The 18064-nt window shown below is 42.5% G+C and overlaps 1 protein-coding gene across 2 annotated transcripts in view; it reads right to left on the reverse strand.

Moving 5' to 3' along the window:
- Positions 1-1960: 1960 nt before the first annotated feature.
- Positions 1961-18064, reverse strand: part of LOC117439802 (neurexin-3b) — a 298311-nt gene continuing 282207 nt past the window's right edge. For both annotated transcript variants that reach the window (XM_034075888.2, XM_034075887.2), the window contains 2 exons: positions 15370-15448; positions 1961-5120 (listed from right to left, as the gene is read on the reverse strand). In XM_034075888.2, the coding sequence (XP_033931779.2) occupies positions 4138-5120; positions 15370-15448 (1062 nt within the window). In that variant the 3' untranslated portion in view covers positions 1961-4137. The remainder of the gene's footprint in view (positions 5121-15369; positions 15449-18064) is intronic.

Below are 18064 nucleotides of genomic sequence, written 5' to 3' on the forward strand. Positions count from 1 at the left end.
ATAGACCCCCATGTTAAAATGCCCAACTTTACAGCAGAAAAAAACACGTTTCTACCCATGGATGCAATAAATATTATTATCGATATAGTTAGATTCCACCTTCATCATTATGAATCTGTGAGTGAATTGTTTTCTAACCTTTTATTTATATTAGGTCTTAAAGTGTTTGCATAAATTAGGGCGTGGTCACGTTGATGGACTCTGCCACTCTGCTAGGCTACAACCATAGAGGCTACAACGTTAGTTAGTCATAGTACTGTGTACTTGACCCTTTAGCTTTAGCCGTGTTCGTGGTGATTGTGCCTTTTAGGGAATATTGTTAATGTAATTAAAATGTCGTGCTGTGCGCTTGAATGTACAAACAGAACTTCCAAGAAGTCTAAAATGATAATATTATACATGTTAACCCGTTCGCAGGTGTTTGTGTGCTTGGTAGCTTAGCTTGTTACTTATTAGCCAGCTAAGGACGTAACCCTTTATGAATACATTTTAGTTTATGATTCAGCCTTGGGTAAGACTTTTAGAGTCTATGGCTATGACGCCCATAATGCTAAACGGGAGCAAATGTTAATAGGGGACCCAATTATCCCAGTTGTGGCCGCCGGAGCTGGAGTGGAGTCCGTCTTTTCTCAACGTGTGAATGACAAGCATTAAGAATAACAAAATATAGCTAATTCTCTTGCAGATTGTCTCATTTGATTATGAATGTTTATATAGGGGAACTACACTGTTAGCAGTAACTTGGTATGCATGTATTTCATGTTAGCTTAGCTTCTTAGCCTGAGCTAGCTCTGTTTACTTCCAGTTCGGAGACAGCAGGTCCCGCCTCTTTGCCCTTATTTGGAGCAAGCGGGATTAGACTCTGACGTCGCAGTCGAGCCGTTAGTGGCCGACTCCGCCTACTAAGGGCTTCACCAACTCTGCAGAATCCTATGGGTGACGTCACGGACACTACGTCCATTTATATATACAGTCTATGGTTCTGACGTGTGACGAGGCCTTAAGAAATGCACAAGAAAGCTGAAACACCACTTTGTTTGCATTCTGTGAATAGTAGCTTATCCAAGGGCAGAGTTGCATAACTAAAGATATAGTAATTGAAAAGGTGTCAAATAAAGTCATTATACCTCGTCTTTCTGTTAGGCATGACTGCTTACTAACAACCTGCATAAACGGATTGTTTGGGAGCAACAGAGGCAAATTGTAAGCCCTTTGATGCTACAGAGGAATTTAGAGCTTTCTTCTCCAGTAAAATAGCTGTGTCCTGTGTCTGAAATTAAATGAAAGAAGCTGAAATGCTTTGTAGAGCTGAGAGGAACTGAAGGTGATAATTCTTTGTAAATTTGTCATTACCGTCGACCCCTTTCACACGGTAATCAAGTTTCAGTTTGTTAATATAAAAGTATTGATCACAGCCGCTTTAAAGCTGCATTTCTCAGTTTCATTGCTCCTTGCCTTCGTACGGCAGGATGAAATGTGTATTGAATCTCATTGCTCGCTAAAATGAATGTTGTTTTGTTTCACATTTACTTTTTTATTGTGTTGACTTATACAGAACACATTTCCACACATTTTCGATGAAGAAAACAAATGAATGTTGAAATGTGGGTCTGCCTTCGACTGTATAAAGAAGTCTCTCAGTGGAGAAAGTCCCTGCTGGCCTTCATGTTCCCATTTTGCCTGTGGCAGGACGAATGAGATAATATGTAGTCATTGTGCGATCTGGATATACTCACACATGCCGCTCTGATATCCTACATCAATGGGCTATTGCAAGTTAATGACCAGCTCTGTGAAGTCCCATTTGTGCGAAATATGGACAGTGTGTAGCTCATAACCCGGCCATATGGTTGTGGAGAATCTCATTTGGCTGTGCACTCCCATAAAGGCCTGGCTCTAAAGAAAACCCAAAGCCATTTCTCTGCTGTTGTGAAGTCTTTGGACCCTCTAATAACCGGTTTCTGCAGCCGTCCTTTTTTGCTCTTGTTGCAACGATGAACACTGTATGAATTTGCATAATCATCTATAGGTAAATGATAGTGTTGCGGCGCTCTGCTCTGGACTTCATTTGAATGGAAATTACACCACTTTTTGGTATGAAAGGAAATTGTTGAAGCGATAGCAAAATGGATGAAAAATGGTGTATTCGCTGTAGATGGTATCTATCTCCATCTCTTTGCAGGGTCTTCTGTATTTACACCACAACATGGATGAGTGAGGGACAGCAACCTCACATCGAAAAGAGTTTGGGAACAACATTTTTTTATTCGTGGGAATTGTTTGGAGTCAAAGGAGCATAAGACAATAATAATTAACTGGTTGAAAAAAGCCAAGTACCAACACAAAAAATCAAAGTCAACATACACACCGACTGATTTCGCATGAAAATGAGAACAAAAACCTTCAGCAATAAATAATGACATAAAAAACAACATATTGCTGGAAGAGAAATTCTTAAAAATGAGACATGAAATTAAGCTACACGATGAACAGAAGAAAAACAAATGCAAAAAGACGAGTTGAGCAGACGAGAACATTGACGTCAGTTAAAAAAAGGAAACAAAAATGAAACACCTGTAAGTCAGTAAGGTGCTAGCAATAGATTTCCAAATCCATCATATTCTGTCTTTATTCTCTTGTTCTGTTTTTTAAATTTCCAATCGAAAAATAAATAACATGATCAAAGCAAGTTCAGAATAAGGAGGAGTTCCTAATACAAGATCTGAGGGAGGTGTTTTCTATTTGACTGAGAGCTTCTGATGGTGAAATATTCATGCGACTGAAGAGAAACACCATCCAGAGAGACTAGACGTCTAATCTAACAACATTTGCTCCCCGCCTAAACAAATGTTCCTGTGCACATCATTTTTTATTTCCAGGCATCCCTGGGTAAAAATAATAAAATTACTTCTTTGTCGCGTTGCTACAGCAGTGAAATCAAATCAAATGGTCTGTCTATACAAGAGAACCTTTTTAAAAAATCAACAGAAACTTGAATTTTCTGTACAATATTGACCCGCAAAGCACAACGGCTATGATGTATTAAAATATGTAAACATATTTGCTGTTTTGACACAGTCGCCTGTGACAACAGATAGAATCACACTGGAGTCTTTAGCCTGGATTTTTTTTTTTTTTTTTTTTTTTTTTAAAGATTGCAATAGTTAAATCCACAAATCTCAAACATTTCAGGAAATGTATAGAAAACTGGACAAAAAAAACTTTAAAGAAAAGAAACAATTCTATCAGAGATTTAAAATTCAAAGAAATATCATTGTGATGTGCATTTCCCTGGTGGATCCACTCGTACACGCTTGAACACCATCTAGAATTGGGTTGCCATGCGTAGCAGTCCAATCCTTAGCTGAGACGTGGGGGGGGGGATATTGAGATACATTACTGTATCACATCTTGCAGAGCGGTAGGTAACTATGCACTGCCGAGTCAACCCTGACCGGTCATCATCCTTCAAAAAAGGACCTAAATTCAATAAATTAATAAATTACTTACTAAATGAATAAATAAAAACAAACAAAAAAGTAGAAACGAAACAACAGCTTTCATTACACATATACTTGAGCTCATTATCGCATCCATGAAAGCTACATTTAATGAAACCGTTTGTAATGTGAAATCATTTTTTGACTTCCAACTTTCCCGACAATCATAGTTTCTTGAGGTCCCTCACTTACACAGATGCCAGCACCACGTCACATACACCTCACATGCATGCTCAGAATGGCCGAAATGACAGTGATCGTATTTTACAGGGTTACAATGGGCAAGGTCGTTAGAACTCCAAGGATCACACACCTCTTGACAGTCACTTAGGGCCGCGTGGATGTTTGAGCGATGTTATTCACACTGCCAAATGTCTCCAGCAGGGACTCCTTAAAAAGATCCACGCTGAGTCCCGTTGAAGTTGCACTGCATTGTCTCTCTGTAAAGCTTACAATAGTAAGTGTGCTTCCGTAAGCTAAAGTTCTTTTGTAAATGTTTCAGTGACTCAGTAAGCCTTGAGTTCTTAAGATATTTTTATCCTTTTTAAATCACAGTTGCCAATATGGTACTGTCAAAATGTTTATTACTGTGTTCCAAACAGTTTATTTTTCTATGTGTTGGGAAATGACTTGAGTTCTATACATAATATTCCTTGTCCTTGTCTTTCGGTCTCTTGCTACCAGCGCTACCTTTGGCGCTGCCACTGGGTGCTTTATCCTTCACCACAGCGCCATTGGTTTGCGCCGAGTTGCTGATGTAGTTGCGCGTCTCGTCCACCTGGTAGGAACCCTCGTCCCTGTTCCTGTACTTGTACATGGCGTAGAGGAGGATGAGGATGCAGAGGGCGGCTGCTGAGACAATGCCCACCACCATGCCCGTGGTACTGCTGGATTCCCGGATCACCTCTGAGGCCCCCGGGGGCACCCGCCGCACCACGCCGGGCACTGTGGGCAAGGCGGCAGGCACCGTGCGCAGCATGGGCGAGGTGATGTAGGGTCCCCGCGGCTTGGTGCCGTCCAGATCGAAGGACGTGGGCAGGGGCAGCAGGACAATGTCTGGCTGCAGGGGTTTTACCTCGCGGTTGTTCATTTTCCCGGCGGGCAGCTTGGGTGGCGTGTCCGAAGGGACCGCCGGCGTGCCCCGGAGGTCGGGCAGAGGCGCGGTGGGGGTAGTCCTACCTGCCTCAGAGGCTTTGCTAGGCCTCAAGTCCTTGGCCTCCCACTTGGGCGCGAGAGCTTTGTAGCCGCCTTCATAGGCCGATGTGGTCAAGATCTTATCTGTTACCAGGGAGAAGGTGGTGTAAAAATCTTCATCGTCAGTCGGGGGCAGGCTAGAGTCGAAAGCTTCTCCAGAGCCAAACCCCGAAATCACCATGCCATCATCATCACCATCACCATCATCATCATCATCATCACCACCATCATCACAATCATCGCTGCCTCGGTCCGACAAGCAAGGTACCCCCGCCTCAGTGGCCATGGCCAAGGATTCTTTGGTGGTCTCAATAATGATGAGGACGGGGCGAAGGGTTGGGGGGAGGGGGATGAATGGAGAACGGGTGGATACAGAAGGGATGTCTATGGGGTCCTCGACTAGTATGGGGATAACTAGTTCCCCTCCTGGAAAGAGAGAAACAGACACAAGTCAGAAGGCAGGACGTCTTCGATCAGCAGAGCAAGAAGCAGCCGAACACCAACAGAACCGTAAACCAAAGAACGTAGAAAGCAAAGCTCAACAAAGGGAAGAAACTGAAGATAAACAAAGAAACAAAGAATGGAAAATACTGTACCAGTGCAAAAACAAAGAAACTCAAACAAGACTCAAACTGAAAGGAAAACAACAGCCATAAATAAAGTATACATTGCATCAAAAGGCTTTGAGGGATGCACAGGGGTGAGCCACAATAAATGGACTCCACAAACTAAGTCCTACATATCCTGCATGTTCTCAGATCAGCACTGTTTATACTTCAATATCAACTAATCAGGGTTATCACATGTTCTATGTGCTGCCTGCACACCAACATAGGACATGATGGGTTATATTTAGTTCCTAGTTTAGTGCTAAAATGCTGCATATTTATCCACATAAATGACTAGTTGCGGTTTTTAAGAGGCGTGATTCATTTATCTTCAAGTGTAAATCCTTTTTAGTCCGTTCAAAAAGTGAGCACTGAAAGATGCGCTCTGTGGATAAAAAGGAGCAGAGGGTATTAGCATTGGTTTGCAATTTAAGTGCAAGTCAGTGGACCGAGAGCAAGTTAACTAAGTCTGAAATGAAATGTTATTAAGCTGCAGAGAGATGCGCTTTTTAACCCCGTTGACTTATGCACAAGAACATATACTAACAACTGGAAAACTAAACTAAAAGAGAAAAAGGCCATGAGCCTCTTAAAGATGTGACTGGCTTCAAAGACACAAACACAAGGCTGCATTGTCAATTCAAGGGAAACATATTTTCTCATGGATTTTGTTTGTTTTTGACTTATGACAAAACCATTTTTTCAATTTGCTCAAGTCGACGTAGTGCAGACATTTGGTGGATAGATGGTCAAAGAAACAAAGCGATTTCTTCCTGGGGGGTATACTACGAAGTTCAACAGAGACAGGGTTTCTTTCAAGCTGGCTTGACAAAACACAAACCTACCCTACTCAGAGGTAACGGGTACGACAAAGGTGGTTATCAAGCGTCTTTGTGAACCCAGCCTTTCCTCCTTAGGCCATTTGCTAACCAGCGTTTTATTAGTTGCAATATACCAGCAATTAAAAACGTACTTGGCAATAAAAACATGCTGCGGAGAAACAAATGCCATGCATACAGAAGGCTCTACTGTCACCGCTGGGCTTCATTTGGTGCCAGGTTTAGAGAACATACCTCTCTAACCCATTCACCTGGCTTCATAGTACACCCCTCATGAGGCCTGTGCTTGTGTCTGATGTGAAAAACAAAACTTGATGTTGGCTTAATTACACTTTTATATTAGTTTAAGCCAAACCAAGATCTTCTGCTCAAACTAAGTACGTAGCTTGGTTGGATTTTGTGTAGTTTTAATGCAGAACACCCACACTGATCTACAGAAGCAAACTGTCCCAGCGAAAAGTCCCCACTCACATGTCATAAAGAATAGCAGGTACAGCATTTAGTGGGCTCCCCTGTTTGCCCTAGCCTCTTGCCTTTTGACCCCTACAGTTACCACGATGGCACAAAGTCACCGGGCAGTTCAATCACACCTGAATGTTTGCCAATCTTTAGTGAGAAAATCCTGCTTGTAACAGACTGTGTTTACCATTTAGTACTGATATTATGTGCTTAAAAAACATTCCCACATTCAAATAAATCAATTTGAGAAAGCTAGATACCACACGCTTTATTGGTTAAGCCTATTGTTGGGCGACTACAAAGACTTTGAAACATTCAGATGTCTATTGAAGCTGCTTATCCTCTTGCCAAAGTGGCTTGTTTGTACATTGCAACGGCTCACAAACAGGGCACTATAAAGAGATGCAAACCTTTAGGAACAATAAAAGAAAAAGAACACAAGAAATGAAGGAAAATTCAAATAATAATTACGGCATTGCAAAAAGAGTTTAGAGTTAGAGCAAACATTGTAAAAAAACATTCACAAAGTAAAGCCACAGATAGAGCTATCCAGAAAGGGATTAGTAATAAGTACGTAGAAACAACAGGTAAAAACAAAGTCAGCTCGGAAAATCATAAAGCCTACCAAAAAAGAAAAAAAAACATTTTCAAAGGAAGAAAGCATACCATCAGTTTTTTCAACTTACATCAACAAATTGCCCGCATGATTTTGGCAGGAAGAAAAAATGTTTACAAAAGAAAGTTGTGTAAGAATGCCTTTGGACAAGTTAGGTTAGTTTCTTTTTTAGCAGTTTCTGATTAAGTAGTATATATTTCTCTTTTTAGACAGGGAGGCAACAACACATACATCCACACATCATGACATGAAAAATAATCTTCACCATTCTGTTCAGGATATCTTTTTTTGTTGATAATCATTACATTTTTGTATAAAAAGAAAACTGTATAACTATAATTCTTGCTTTGATATATAAGTCTCTTCGTCAATATCTACAGCCGGATTAGATGACTCCTTTTTTTCTTTTTTTGCTCGACTTTGAACTTCATTAATGAACACAAATGGATGACTGTACATATCTTAGAATCTCTACGTAAAGGGATCGGGAGGAGGGAGTGTGACGGGGGGGGGGGGAGGGGAGTGGGACCTATGAACATACTAGGAAGGAAATGACATAGATGGGGGTGAACGTGTACATCAGTTGCCATGTCCATGTAAAGGCGGCACGAAGCGGTCGGGCGGCATTAGAGCTTTTGGCTGTAAGGAAGGGATGGGGATATACAAACAATGAGCATATACATGCCCATCTACAAAAGAGAACAGCACTCTCAGCACTGACAGTTTTACAAACCCTAAACTGCAACTTCTTTGCCATGCACAAAAGTAATCCACTATTTAAATCCAAATTGCAATCAAAAAGTAGCTATCATATAACAGGAAATATTAGAAATCAGCATAAAAAACAGTTTGGAACACTTTTCACAGATAGTGGTGAGGGTGTACTTTGGAGGGGATCTTCTCTCGTTTCTCTATGGAGGATGTGAATTTGGAAACCCAATGCAGCTGTGTCCTTTTGACGCCAAATCTTTCAAATCAACCTCCTGTTTACACAAAGTAATAATTCATAGAGAAAAGAGGAAGCATCATTCTAATTAGGGAGGAAATCATCATTACATTGGTAACTCTTAGCAAATATAAAAATGTGAACATTTTCAGAGAAAGAAACATAGATACACATATATGTGTTTTTGAACATATATGTACAAAAAGACAAAATAAAAGAGATTGGCAAGCAAGAAAGAAAGGCATTAAATTTATCACACTATCAAAGATGAACAACCAGAAAGCACACACTGAGGCAGACAAAGAGGAGGGGGACAGTTTATAGGCAAAGTGTCACCGCCTTCGCTTAACTAATAATAAAATACTTTATTATTAGTTACTTATACATTTCTCTTGTTAGTATTTTTTAAAACACGGGACAGGGCGTGCAATCTGGATGTACGTCAGAGAAAGAGAGGTCAATCAGACATGGTTTTTATTTTGGATTTGAGTTCCACTATAAGAAGTTGGGTTAATGCATGCTTAAGTAAGTTGCATTTAGGGAGAGTAATATACAATAACAATACAGCAAGCCATGGGACAGGTGGGGGGGAGGGGCTTAAGAAGGGAGTCAGTTAGAGGTCACTGCCACCAAAGGGCTGTGGGATATGTCGTCAGGCAAAGACACCATTCACCAGCAGGGGGGGTTCATCATGGCTGACGTATAACCAACACTGCGTGGCTCTGAGGCCCGCTGCATTTCAGACTCAGAGTTTGGATGCTTTTTGTTATGTGCATAACCAACAGCCTTCGTTCGACAGGTAAACATGTTGGAAATGGAGTTCCACAAGAGGGCTCAGGATGGGGAGTTTTTATTATTAAACTATTATTATTCAATTATTATTATTTGCTTTATCTTTTAACAATATACTTGTTATTAAGTACCTTTGGGGACTTCAACTAGATGTGAGGCTCTTTTCTTCTTCTTCAGATTTCAAGTGTTTTGTTAGTCTTCTGCAAACTGGTTACCTCATCTATTACGCATAACTCGGTTTATAATAATAATGCTACTACACACTGTATTGATTATTTATTACCAATCCTGACGTCTTAAACGCTCTTACTCGGCTCTCTACTGTAGGAATGTAGCGCGTCACACAGCTGTGATATCATTCTGCTGGCAGAGACAAACTCCCCGCTTTGTTAAATAAACAATAACAGCACACAGTACGTGATTTCATCCAAGGCTTTATTTATCCAACTCTGCCCTTGCTGTCGTGGCTTTGTTTGCATCCTTCAGCTGCATTCTCGGCTAACGGCTTTCGGCAACTGTTAGCTTTGCGCTATATCAACAAAACACTTGTTTGGGAGGGGAACCGCTGCAGTGGAGGGTCTCCAGTCAAGTCAGTGCAGAGGACCTTGATGTTCTGGTAAACACGTTAATCCTGTGTAAGCTCTTGCACAAGCGTTGCACGTCTTGCTGCCTGTCTGACGCAGACAAACACTGTGCTTTCTAATGGCTTTGCTTAACCAGAGTGTGTTTGTTTCCCGCACTCATCAAGATGGATGGGACTTTATTCTAAGCCTCTGCCTCCCTTGCAAATAATTCCCCCTCTCCGCTAGATCTACAGCTGGATTCTCAGTTTTCATGCCTTTTCAAGAAAAGGAATTCAGGGCTTTAGATGAATAAATGTCGCTTATGTGCTAATGCTCACTGAAGAGCCTTCAATCAGTCAATGAGACAACCTGATACTATCTTTTTAAACCACAGAAACGAGAGCATTAAAAACAAACTGAATTCCATGCATTCTGCTTTTCATCATTCTAAAAAAGACTATTTGCTGCAAGCTCGCTTTTGAAGAGGAATTAAGTATAGTATATTTAGGCGGCTGATTGAATGACTAGCGAAGCAGCTTGAAAGCTACAGATGCAGACATCTCAGCACTTTCTCTCTCTTCCCTCTCCTGGCCTGATCCCCGTGTCCATCCAGCGTTTGCTGAGGCTTCCGAATGGAGATGAATCCCAACGGTGTGTCAGGGATTTCACTACGCGACACCATACAAGAGGAAAGCCGGTGCACCAGCACCAGCCATGGATGAACGGAGTCAATGGGATTTCAACGCTGCAAAATGTGGGTGAGTCAGTGGTTTTGGTCATTGTGGCTGCGCGCATTGTGCAGACACCTGCTGCAGCAGATTCATTCGTCTCCACCAACACAGGTAGGGAGGTGATGATCAGTGAGCCAGCAAAACACAGATTCTCAGTGTGGACACATTTTTAGGGACATGCCAGGGATTATGTTGGTGCCCTGTGCAAAGGCAGAGCAGCATGTATCTTAAGAAGCTGTGCACTTTACCCTGATAATTACTTTATCTTGCCAATGCACACCCCGGCCAAGAGAGGTCCTATTTCCCACTGATGGACAATTCATTTCCATTCTAAAAGTGTTCCGTTTACAGCTCCAGCCAGCAGAGAGGTCTGCCCTGTAAGGATACAGGAGCCACGGTGCATGGCAGATCGCTCTTAATCTGTCTTCATGGAGCTGGGCGCAGTCTGGCGGATTACATTGGCGTCTCCAGCCGGCGTGGCGACTGCCCCTGTCAGACGGTCGATTTGCTGTACAGCCGTTAGGCTGCACCTCTGCACTCGGTGGACATGTGTCAGCTGAATAACCTTTAAACTGATCCGAGGCCTGTGTTGAAGTGACAGATAGCCAGAAGGGGCTTGATGAAAGCCATAGCTGACGCCACGAGGAAGCTCAGTGATCCATCCCTATCATACTTTATTCTGTACCTCTGCCCGTGTCGGGGCTCTTAACATACTGCAGTGAATACATCTCACAACATGCAGTTCAACATCAATTTGAGCCACAGACTGGCAGCTTTCCCCACCAAGACCAAAGAGATGTATACCATGTTAGACCTGTTTGACCTGTGCTCCACTTCATCAAAGGCTGATAGGGTAATGGCGCATGCAGGACCATTCACGGCCCTTTTATTAAACACCATCTTTAAACAATCCATTGACTGTCACAGGGAGTGCCACAGTTACCCTGTTCGCAGAGACTTATCAGAGGCTGTCTGCTCTAGAGGAATGACTATGTTGTGTTAAATCAAACACATTTGAAACACCTACCTGTATATCTACACTCTGTAGCAACATTATTACAGTGCAGCAAAGAGTCCCAGTGTGGAGGCTGTGCATCTACAGGAGTCTGTCTTCCAACAGTCAACATAGATTCTCTTTCACTATGCTGACGATCTTCCTTTAATCCTAAGCATTTTAGGCCCAGTGCAACAAATGGTTAACAACACCTTTGTTGAGAACTAGGCTAAAGTTGCCGGCCATGAAACCAAAAGAATGAGCTGGAAGAGCCTACAACGCTTAAAACAGCTAAACTGTGGAGTTGGGGGAGAATTCTCTTATTTGGTCACCTTTCGTGTTATGCTCAGTCATTTGATCCCATATTATCCAGTTTGTTTTAGAGCAGCTTTAACCAAATGGCTTTTTTTGTATTGAATCAACCTAACCTTAAACGTAGAGGATTGCAGCCAAGAAACGAGTCTTTTGTGTCATTTGAGAACAACCCATCTTTTCAATTGTTATTAAATAGAACCGGAAATGGCACAGTGCAACCAATGCGATGTACCTTTCTCGTGGCCGACATATTGAATTGCTGCAGCTGGACAAACAGGTGTTACCGATGATGGCTCCATTCCATTGATATGCTCCAGGACTAGTCCACGAGGGATGATGGAGCAAAGCCATTATTAATGCTGTTTATAACATCCATGGTTTTTCTGATAACAATTATTGTATATAATGTCCGCTCTGCATTTGTCCATTTTTAGCATTAAGTACAAGTTAGGCTTTTTTTATATTATTCTAATTTAAATGTATAATCTGATCTGACTAACACTATGGATTAAAGGATTTAAAGCAACTTGTCGGGACGGTATGTACAAATCAAAGATTTAGATTTTGCACTTCAAAAAATAATTTGCATCAATTAATAAAAGATAATTACATATTAATCACAGAAATGGCTCAGATGACGGTAATGAGAAGCTGCAACACTGTTACTCACTGTGAAATCAAACCATACATTGGTATCTTGCTGTTTCTGAAAGCAGCTGAGCATATTTTCCATCAGTGGGAGTACTTTTATCACGAGCTGGACTTAAAGTGATGTTGATGTTTGTTATTCAGAGGACTGTCACGGCACACTGCTTATTTGCCCTCTTGTGGAACTCGCGTGGGATAAAAGGGGAGAAGGAAAGGTTTAACAGTTTCTTTTAATAACACAGACAACACGAGACGACCACAGACAGCAGACACAGACAGGCTGGCAGACGGAGCTCTGACACACATCAGGCACACACACAGGAGCTGAACGGGGCCACGGCGGGGGCGCGGGACCCCCACTGTGGCCCCGAACACACCGACATGTAGTAGAAGCCAGCTGGGGGGGGTTAGCCTGACACTTATGGGTGGAGAGGGAGCAGTACACAAAATGGATGCCAATCATATCCATGCAGAAGCCAGGGGAGTTTTGGGGGAGAGGATTATAAGTTAGTCGATAGAGCTACGGTACAGTCCAGTACAGTGTGCATGCCACAAATGCCTTCTACTTGGAGCAACAGATAGAATAGAAAAACAGATATACTTTGTGGCAATAAAAGTCTTTTTATGCCATCTGCATTCAAACAGACATGTATATGCAGAAAGGCTAAAAGAAAGAGTGAGGAGGGGGGGGGTAGGGGAGGGGTTAGCGCTCGGAAGGGGGAGACAGGGAGTCATTCTTTCACACACAACTTTCTTGAGACAGAATGGGGTTGCCTGCACAAGGCCAAAAAAAGGATGATGGCAAGAAAAGATTTTGTTGCCGTTCATTTCCCTATGTTGTATCGAAAATGGGGGGGGGGGGGGGGGGGCGGATGTTTCTCCAGCTGCCATGTGGCACGAAAAAAATGATAAACAACACAAACTTGATGAGGAGAACTTTGCAATTTTCCAACCACCAAAAGTTCATGCGGCACAAGATGAGGCAAAAACGGGAGGAGGGGCTTTATCCTTGCTTGGAGGATGGGCGACGGATGATGAGGAGGACACCCAAGAAATAAAAACAAACGACCACAAGAAAATAAAAAATAAAAATCACCCCACTCGACCCGCCCCCCCCCCAAAAGAAAAACAACCAAAAATAAAGCGAAGCAACCCAACAGCTGGGTCCACATCGATACAGAGGAGAGATGTTCACATGTGCATCGCAGGAGAAAATCCAAACCAAAATGCAACGGAAAAAGAAACAAACATGTCATGCAACTGTTCATACGACTGAAAGCAGGGCAAGGAATGAGGATATGAATTTCTGTGTCCACATGGTGAAATGTACAGTATGTATGAGTGTTTATGACTACATATGTTGCCACTATATGAGGGGAGGGTACCATGTTCTCTCTAGTGAACTTACTTTACGCTTTGTTGCACTTCCACTTTTGAGAATACTTGGGTTTGGGATTTTTTTTATAGTCTAATGAAAATGAAAAACAAAAACACATGAGCTGCAGAAATGTGTCCATTCAATTTCAGCTAATCTCTGATTTAAGAGAGCAACTCATGCTTGGAGATAAAGGACCTCAATTCTTGCACGGAGAAAATGGCTTTCTCCTCACATTAAAAGCCACGAGCGCGAAGGACCTAAATGTGGTCATAATTTCAAGGACACAAATGGCGTGATAAGGTAAATGAGTTTCTCCCACAGATTGGAAGAAAAAAGGCAAAACGACTTACGCGGGATATCTGCAAAAGTACGCGGGAAAAAAAACCTAATTTCCGAGAAAGACAAATAAACGGGCGATTATCTGTTATGTCCTCCGAGCAGAGATAACAAAGCGAAAGGGCAACGCATTGTTTCAATTTAGACTTATTATTATTAGTAGCAGTGAAAAGTGGACATGAGCTCGGTGCTGGGATGAGCCGTATTTAGGGAGATTCACGTGGCATCAATTAGTCCACTGTGATGGCGTTTTGGAGGACAGTGGAGCAATCAAATAGCTGGAGCTGTTAATGATTTCCAGAGCGCCTACGGGGAGACGCTTTCCACATACCGAGCCAGTTTTAATAGTGCTCACTCTCCTGGCTCTCTTCGTGCTAGAAGTATATGTGCCAGACACCCCTGGGCACAAGTGTGATTGACAGCTGTTGTTTAAAAGTCAACCAAACCCAAGTTTCCTCAAAAATAACCACCTTTTTAAAATCTACTGTTTAAATTCTAGCTGTGATTTTATATTCAAAATCTACTGAGTTTATCACTTTGATGCAATTACAAAGTGATCTGTGTGTGTGTGTGTGTGTGTGTGTGTGTGTGTGTGTGTGTGTGTGTGTGTGTGTGTGTGTGTGTGTGTGTGTGTGTGTGTGTGTGTGTGTGTGAAGGGAGGAGGGGAAGAGAGACGATGCGCACAGAAATTCGAGGATATCTGTTCTCTATTAGAATGTTTCAGGTAAGGCAAGCCTCCGACGAGGGAAACAGAGGTACAAACGAGTAAAAGAAGAAGTAGAAGAAGAAGGAGGAGGAAGGAAAAGGTAGGAGGAGGCTCTGTTGCAGTTAGTCTGCTACATATCACAGTATCTATGCTGAAAGCATCTTTGTTCTCGAAAGAATCTCAAAATGTATCCTCTGTCAAGAGAGACGCACACACACGCACAGCAAGAGGAAATCAACCAGTACAGGACGGATACATTTTGAAGCATCAGTGCGGGCGACATGACGCTTGATACTAATTTAGTTCTTTGTTGAGTAAAGTTTTGCTCTCCACCGAATGCTGAGAACACAAAATTAGTATCAACGCTTGTTCATGTCTGCAACCAGTGCCCCATAGCTAAGTGTAACTTGTTCCGGAGATGGAAGGTGTGAGCTTTGACTACTGACTATAGATGTAAGCTTCCTACAGAGAGCATGCTAAGGATATAGGAGTTCTTTACTGCTTTCATCCATCTCCAAAGAGTTCTTTAAACTTTGGATATACACTGAGAACCCCTCACACTAGTGTATATTTCTCACAGTGGCTACTTTTCGGAGGGCTTTTTTTTTTCTTTTCCAAAGTTACACTTGAAGCTCCCATGGGACATGATGCTCAGAGGAGAAGCTCCTCGGATAGCAAATCAAAGAGAGATAAGGAGAAATAGACCAGGTTGAGAGCAAGCACAAGTTGACACACCCATCCCACCTGCATGTCCGGAGTCGCACTCCTCCAGGTCCTCGTCGTCGCTGGAGCACTCCGCCGACGAGACAATGTCATCAGTCGTCTGTGGAGGGAGACACACATGCACAGGGAAACGTGGTTAGGCCTCTGAGTCCTCATTTCACACAGCCAAGGATATCTCTGCACACACAGACCTCTCGCCTGTCCTTCGGCTTCCATATATCACTTGGAGTCAATCATATTTCACAGTGTTTATCATTCTTCACTTTATGTGCTTTCCACCTCCGCAGATAATTGTTTTCCTTCACCCTCCGCACTCTGCCCCGGATTATTTATCGGCCCTCTCCTCCTCTGTCGTCCACAATCAATGGCCCCAGCAGGCCCTCGCAGATCAACAATGTCCCGGCTTCTGATTTGTGCTAAAGGCTGCAGCGGGAGGGAGGGAGGGAGGGAGGGAGAGGGCGGATGGCTTTGCTAGCTACGCCCCGGACCAGCCGATGGATTATCTGCACACTCCAGTTCCCACAATTCTGATTTACCCCCCCCCCCCCCCCGTCTTTTCGGATCGACCCATGGAGGACAGAGGGGGGTGGGGAGGGGTAGTATTTCAGCTGTGGTGCGCTGGGCAGCCAGCGTTTATTAGAATGAATCAGCGGGGTGATAAAATAAGCCCTGTCACCAAGCAGGGTTATGAAATCAGAGCGCTGATTGAGTTCTCCAGGCCTGGCCGAGGGCGTGGGGCTCTAAATATCATTGAGTTTGACAGACTAATGAAACGCGCCCCCATGCTTGAGCTGCTGCTTTCGACCGGGGCCCGGAGAAAGCTGTCCGCCTCTACCATATGCACACACACACGCGCACGCTGATTCTCGACATGTATACCCAAACCCCGCAGTGAGAAAGTGGGTTTTTCAGAGCATATTCCTAACGCGTGCTGTGATGCGTGATGGACTGTGCCATTTTCTGTATCACTACATTTGATCATGCGCTAATGCATGCGTGTTGCTTGTATGCATAATGCACCACATCATGTACTGTACTCCAACACGAGGAGGAAAGAAACGAAGCAGGGAGGCTCTAGACTGAAGTGCTGTAAAATATGGCCCCTTGGTAAACATGGCTATTTATTGAAGCAACATTAGAGGCGTAAAAGTCTTGGTTATCGCTGAAAGAGGGTTATTGCTTGTTATTATGATAGCGGCAGATGTGGGAGGCAGACACAGACAGACAAGAGATGAAAAAGCAGCACTTCAAAGTCTGTTCCAGCAATTTCAGCCGAGCGTCAGCTGAAAGCACTGCCTTTCTCCGGCCCATGCAGCGTCTCTCCGCAGCTGATGCCGGCAGCCTCTCAGAGCAGATATTTCCACTGCCTTGGATGCAGCGGCTTAGCAGAGTCTTGCACACCAATCTACATGTTTTAAATGTGACATTTAGCCGAATAGACCATCTGTTATTATCATTCTAGCTAGCTTGCTTATTTGGTAAATACAACCTGCAGACACGCACTTCATTATGTCAATTTAAAGGCGCCATTTGATGCTCTTCCTTGTAGTGTGTTATATAGGTTTAGTGCATGTAAATGGTCTACAAAGGCTCAAATCCCCAAGTTCCCTCCAGGGGGAGTTTCTTTTCCACACACATTGCCTCCATTCGACTCCTTTATTTACTTCTGTAACATAGTGACATCACTTTGTAACACTGAAAACTAGCAGTATTGTCCTGTTGAAATAAAATTGATGTTTATAGTTCATTTGGTAATAGGTTAGGATATTACGTTTTTTTTTATTATTCTGTATACTTTTATATTGTGTATTTCTACATGCGCTCTATAGATATATATCGTTAGATTATTAATATGTATATTTTCTTCATTTCGTTTTTTGCTGCTGTGACTAAAACATTTTCAATTTGTAATAAATGAAGTATTTTATCTAATGGAATCAAATCGGATTTTATTTATTCCAATCTAAGGACATTTGTTTGTAACTGTTGTTAAGGCAATTTGAACAAAACTTCCAATATGTCGAGTCAAACACGGGTCAAATCTGAATGATGTTTTTATGCACATATAGGTTACATTTCTCCAAGGAAGTGAATTTCCACACATTATGTTAACAAGGAACTGGGTGTCTGTAAGGGATTAGAGAAATCTCGACTCATGTAGTTTCTGCATGATTGATGAAGGCTGCAGCAACACATGGCAAGACAGAGAGAGAGAGATATAAAGACATCTTCTTAAGAGCACCGTAATACATTTGTAATGTCTACCATTTCTCATGCATACAGAAAATAAAATCCGTTGAATAAACCATAACATTCTCTAATGAGATATTTAAGTTGTAGAGACTCTTCTCATGTCACATAATTCTGTAGAAATTTGCATTCATCCATATTATATACGGTGTTCCCCCTGCGCTGCGGGGTGAAGACAAAACTGCTATGATCATCAGACTCCCTCACTGCTGCATATAGTATCCATGCAGCACATCCCACCATGTGAGCAGAAAGGCTTTATGTGAGACAGACTTCACTTTGACTGTCAGACTACAGGATATATATAAGCACACAGTTATTAGAGCAGTGGCTCCCAAGGTTCTTTTTCTGAAGAACCTCCTCAGAACCATCAATTTAGCTGAAGTGGCCCTTTATCATCACACAGAAGGGTTCTTTTACATTTAAAATAGATGTCATTTCATATTCATATTTTTTAAGGCTCCTC

Source organism: Pseudochaenichthys georgianus, chromosome 24, assembly GCF_902827115.2.
Source record: "Pseudochaenichthys georgianus chromosome 24, fPseGeo1.2, whole genome shotgun sequence".
NCBI classification, from domain to species: domain Eukaryota; kingdom Metazoa; phylum Chordata; class Actinopteri; order Perciformes; family Channichthyidae; genus Pseudochaenichthys; species Pseudochaenichthys georgianus.